This window comes from Bison bison, unplaced genomic scaffold (assembly GCF_000754665.1).
Source record: "Bison bison bison isolate TAMUID 2011002044 unplaced genomic scaffold, Bison_UMD1.0 scf7180017864469, whole genome shotgun sequence".
Classification (NCBI taxonomy): Eukaryota; Metazoa; Chordata; class Mammalia; order Artiodactyla; family Bovidae; genus Bison; species Bison bison.
Window position 1 is genome coordinate 4,269,626 of NW_011495030.1, and position 5,222 is coordinate 4,274,847.

At 45.9% G+C, this 5,222-nt stretch overlaps 1 protein-coding gene across 11 annotated transcripts in view; it reads left to right on the plus strand.

Annotated features, from left to right (window-relative positions):
• Positions 1–3,054, plus strand: part of KANK1 (KN motif and ankyrin repeat domains 1) — a 216,355-nt gene extending 213,301 nt beyond the window's left edge. For all 11 annotated transcript variants that reach the window (XM_010860686.1, XM_010860682.1, XM_010860685.1 and 8 more), the window contains 2 exons: positions 1,355–1,453; positions 2,029–3,054. In XM_010860686.1, the coding sequence (XP_010858988.1) occupies positions 1,355–1,453; positions 2,029–2,091 (162 nt within the window). In that variant the 3' untranslated portion in view covers positions 2,092–3,054. The remainder of the gene's footprint in view (positions 1–1,354; positions 1,454–2,028) is intronic.
• Positions 3,055–5,222: the final 2,168 nt, after the last annotated feature.

The window sequence follows — 5,222 nt, forward strand, 5'->3', positions numbered from 1 at the left end:
AGAGGGCTGGCCTGGTTTGTTCTCTTTTTGAAAGTTTATCTCTCTGGAGCACAGGTTGAAACCAGGGCTTCCATTGGCCCCAAACACTAAGAGATTAGAGGGAAAACATTCTCCTTTGAGCTACACTTGAGATCCTTGTAGGCCCACACCAGCAGGAAGAGCCAGTCAGTACAGGCATTCACTGGCAGGAAGGACTGACTGGCCTCTGCAGTTGCAGTGACCTCCCCGGGAGCACGTGAGCTGCGGTTGCACCAGATTCCCTTCGCTCCATTGCAGAGGAGGGCCAGCTTCCAGCTTCTCTTTCCTTAAGAGCAGTCTGTGTTTCATGTGCCTTGATTGTTTGCTTTTACTTCTACTCTCAGCAAAGAACAGCTTGTAGATCTTGTAATAAGAGGCCATCGAGCCGCAGTGACTTCCAGAAATCCTGGTCCCCTGCTTACTTCCTTATCCTTCAAGGAGCAAGAGGGTATCCAGCTGGCCTCTGGAAGAAAAGTAACTCCCAGAATTCAGAGTGGGAGGGAGGACCCTAAGGCTCAAACCACACACAGATTGTTCCCTGCCCCTGGTGACCAAAAGGGAATCCTTATCCCAGGACTAAAAGGAAAATAAGTTGTGCCATATTTTGTCTTTTTATTATTGTTAATTACTTTTGGTTAAGGTATACTTGATGTCTAGTATACTGTTTTTGTCTTGATACATCTTTATATCCATCTAAATTCCTGCATTTTAATGGAATCCTAACTGAACATTTTGTTTCCCATATTTAGTGTTTCCTCTTGTATATCCATAAGATATATTCCTGCAAGGCAACAGGATTCAGTGCTTAAATGTAGGTGTGACTTGGAGCATTCTACAAGGGTGGTTAGGGCTACAGGACCCACTCCTTCCCCAAGAGGAAAGCTAAGAGATTCTTGGCAAATTGCAGGGCAATCAACAGACATCACGCTGCTTGATGGCTCATTTGTAATTATAAAAAGAAAAAAAAGTTAACGTTTCTCTCCCTGCCTTTGCCTATTGCCCCCCTGCCGGTAGGCTAGATGGGTGAATTAGAACCCTTCCTGGGCAGCCTGTTTTTGTTGAGACTCCCCTGTGTGCAGACATACACACTGACCATCATGAGGTGATGACACTGGCAACGGGCTGATCCCTATCTGAGGGCAGGGTAGGGGTTGTGCCTCTGTCATCCTAACGTCCTTTAGGCTTGGCACCTAAGCGGTCCAGAAGGTTTCCTAAAGAGCTGAACAAACAGCTAGACTGGGGAGCCTTACCCAGTTGAGAGGGACTGGTGCTGTTAGCTTTTGGCTACCTGGAAGTTTGAGAAGCCCGACTTGGTTTGTTTTCATCTCGTCTCCAGGATGGCAGCACCGCACTCTCGATAGCCCTGGAAGCCGGACACAAGGACATTGCTGTCCTGCTGTACGCCCACGTCAACTTCGCCAAAGCCCCGTCTCCGGTCAGTGTTGTGCACTTGGCGTTCGTACGCAGGCTGAAAGCCACCAGACTAGCTGGCCCCCTTCCTTGGGGAATTGACAGGACATGCAGGTTTCATGACGATTCTGAAAACCAAAGTTTGAGTCTGGAGTGTAAGAATTCATCATTTTTGCCCCACCCAGAGGGCCAGGAGTGCTAATGGTTAGCACCGCTGAGGCTGGATGCCTGCTTGTCCTCACACCCTCACAGGAAGGGTTTAGTCTGGACAGAGTTATCCAAATGGCACATCTTGAGCCCATGAATACACATTGCCTTCCTGGCATCTTTCTTAAAGTTGACAGTGAGCAGCAGCCCGTGGTCCTGAGGGCTGAGGGTTCCCTCTCAGCAGGAAGTTGACTTCCCAGGACAGCTGGAGGTGGCTCTGCCAAGCCTGCTGGCCTGAGAGCGGCTCCCGCTGGAGGACCATGTATGGGGTGCCAGCCCTCCTCGCTCTGGCTCATGCGTGGTGTTCACAGAGTTCCTGTGTCACAGAGGACAGATCTACATGAGGTCACTGACTAACCCCCAGTTTTTTTTTTCTCCTTTCCTGGTCTCTAGGGCACCCCTAGACTTGGAAGGAAGACATCTCCTGGTCCCACCCACCGAGGGTCATTTGACTGATTGTGTGCAAATAGCCGTCCATTTACATGCCACCACCAAGCTGCTAATTGTTCCTGTTGGGCTGACAGATACTGAATGTACATTGTGCCTGAGCTCACCAGCAAACAGAACACAGAAAACCGGGGGCTGAAGGCTGGAGCTGCCAGTGGGAGCTGAGCCAGCAAGAGATTTCTGGCAGGGCACACACGCCTCCCTTCTGGCCATCTTCCCTCTGTGTAGGGCACACTTGCTGTTGAGTCTCTGCTCCGTTATGTACAGTTGTAGGAAATTGTAACCTGACCTGAATGGGCAACTTCTGTTACTTCTGTTCCTGCTCTCCACACCCCCACCACTGCTGAAAAGTATCAAGTTCTCACTGGCATGGTGTTTTTAAAGCTTTTCCACAAGTATTTATATTTACTAAATGTGGACCCACTGGAAAGCTCTTTGAAAGCTCCATTCCAGGATGGTTTTGTTGATTTTCCTTTTGTCTTTATTATTTTAAAATAAGGAAGTTGAGATGACTTTGATCATGAATGAATCGGGCCTGGGCTGGTAGGTTTCTGGTTTTAAAAATAAAAGGTGGGATTCTCAAAAAGTATAAAACTTAACAAAAGGAAGTCTATTGAGTTGGTTTTATCTAGGTGGCTGTATTATATGACATTTTATACAAAGGGTATCTATATAAAATTGACACAGTATTTTGAACTTTTATATTCCATAGTAACTGAAGACATGAAGAATGACATGTAATGTTGCTGTATTTTTATTAATAATTGCACAATTCTGTGTCTAATGATGAAAGTTGAATTATGTTAGAGAAATTGGCTATCCATTGGCCTCTAGAGAAACATAGTGTAGTTCTCCATGTATTTATGGATTCCTTTATCCCATGTCACATTTACTTTGGTCTTACATGTATTTAAATGTTTGAAGTGCCTTAGACTCTTGCCATATTTTCAAAATAAAATTTCATTAAGCTCTTTTACTTGTCCCTGCTTCATTTCTGACAGCTGTCTTCCCTGATCCTTTTGACTTACAGCAGCGGCAGCGAAAGCTGATGGGCGGAGGGTGAGTGCCCTGTCCACTCGTCTTAGGCTCCAGCAAAAGGAGACGCCTCCAAGCACATGACTCCATCTCCAGCTCTGCTCATTACTCAGGTTGCACAGCAGGAGTCTCAGACTTAAGACCTAATTAGGCAGACAGTTCATCAGACAGGTAACCTCACAATTAACTCCTAAGCTAACTCTTCTCCTGTGCGGAAGCACTGGTCCTTGACTCTAGTTTGGGGGGCAGCTGCTGGGTGACTGGTTGAAACCTGCAGGGATGAGGAAGGAAAGATGAAACTATACACACGTTATTCCAGCATGCTGTTGGCTTAGCAGCACCTGTTTTCAGGTACTTTGTAAAAGGTGAAGGGAATGATCTCATATGAAATGAAGAAGCATGGCAGCCAAAATGTAACTGTGTTTTGGCACAGTTGCTGGTGGTGAACCTTAAGCGGTGCCATTTGTGAGAGCCCGGGTGTACTGGAGATGCGGCACTGAACCAGGAAGGTGACAGCACAGCTGCTTGGAGTCGTGAGCACCCCTTTCCCTCCCTTGATGGACCTGCTTGCTCTGGGATCTGTGCTAAATTTCATTTCAGATAGTTATTCAAACCCAAGTTCCCTCAGACCTGAATTAGGACAATAAATTAGAAGTGGAAGAGTTGGTATTTGAGGAGAAATGGGGCTGTGAGTTTTCTGCCCCTTAACAGCATGACACGCCTTTTGAGCAAGGAAGTATCTCAGGTGGTTTGCAGTCCTCAGAATTTTCTTTTGTTTCACTTGAGAACACTCATATGAGAAGGCACTCATACCTTCCATGCGTAAGAAAATGAATTCCTACATCTGCTTGCTGCATTTGACTTCTTGTGCTGAGTTTTGCAAAAGAAAATGAGTGCTTGTTGTATCTAGAAGGAGGTATTTATGGAGCTAACTTCTGGGTAACATATGCTGGCTTCTGCCTTGTTTGCTCTGCTAGCTCTGGGCACTTAGAATGCTTTTTATCTTGGGATCTTGGCACACTATAAAACCAGCCTGACTTCCCCCATTGGGACAGCTGCAATTTATGGAGGCACCATTCCATAAAGGGATTTGTGGCAGGAGACTTGGGCACAGTCCCCAAGCGAGGGCAACAGAGGGCTGGAGACTCCTCAGTGTATTGTCCAGCTTAAGTGAAGAGAAGGCTTACCCTTTAAGTGACAGCCAATTCCCTGAACATCCTTGCCCTAGAAATGTGGAGACTAACCTGGAATCCTCCCTAAGACAAAAGGTATAAAGCAGCAGGAAACTTGAGACTGTAGTGTTGGAAAAAAAAACAAAACTGACCCCTTGTCCTCCACCATCATGACTAAACGGACTAAATCCTGCACTTACTATGGGGGGAGGAGGCCTTGCTCTTGGCAGTAGTCCCCAGAATACATGAAGTACTGGACCTTCCCATAAGTTACCAGTATGCTAATGAGAAGAATTTTATCCCGGACTTTTGTATTAATAATAATGAAATACTGCAGATATATAACAGCTTTTGCAGATAGAATCAGGTAAGAAAACTGCTATTTTTTTCCCCTCAAAGGAAATAACATTTCTTTAAATCCTAATGATTTAAGTCCTTTTGGGGTCCAGGGAGCCTGCTGCAAGTAGAGACAGTTTTATTTTTGTTTAGGCTTTTGTGTAATCGGTTCACAGCATGCATAAGAATTTCCTGAAGGAGCTGATGAAAATACAAATTCTGGGCCCCACCCTGAGCATTCCAATTCTTAAGGTCTGAGAATCTGCACTGTTACCAAAGCATCCTAGGTGTTCCCCAGTGTGGCCACTGGTCCACACTGAGAATGTTATCATTCCTGAATTATGGGATGCTATTCATGTGCTCTTTTCCAAACAAGGTAGGTGGGGTGGGGAGAGCTATAGCCAAACAAGAAACCTGACATTGAATCATTTATCTTTGGTGAGTAGTCTTCGTGTGGCATTCTTCCACGTTCAGTGACGTTTCTGCATCTCCTGGAATAGTCATTACCAGACGGCCAGGGATCAGGGCTGCCCAGAATCTGTTTTCTGTGTTTATGGTATAGGAGGAGGAGGTGGCTCTGTACATGAGTGAGTGATG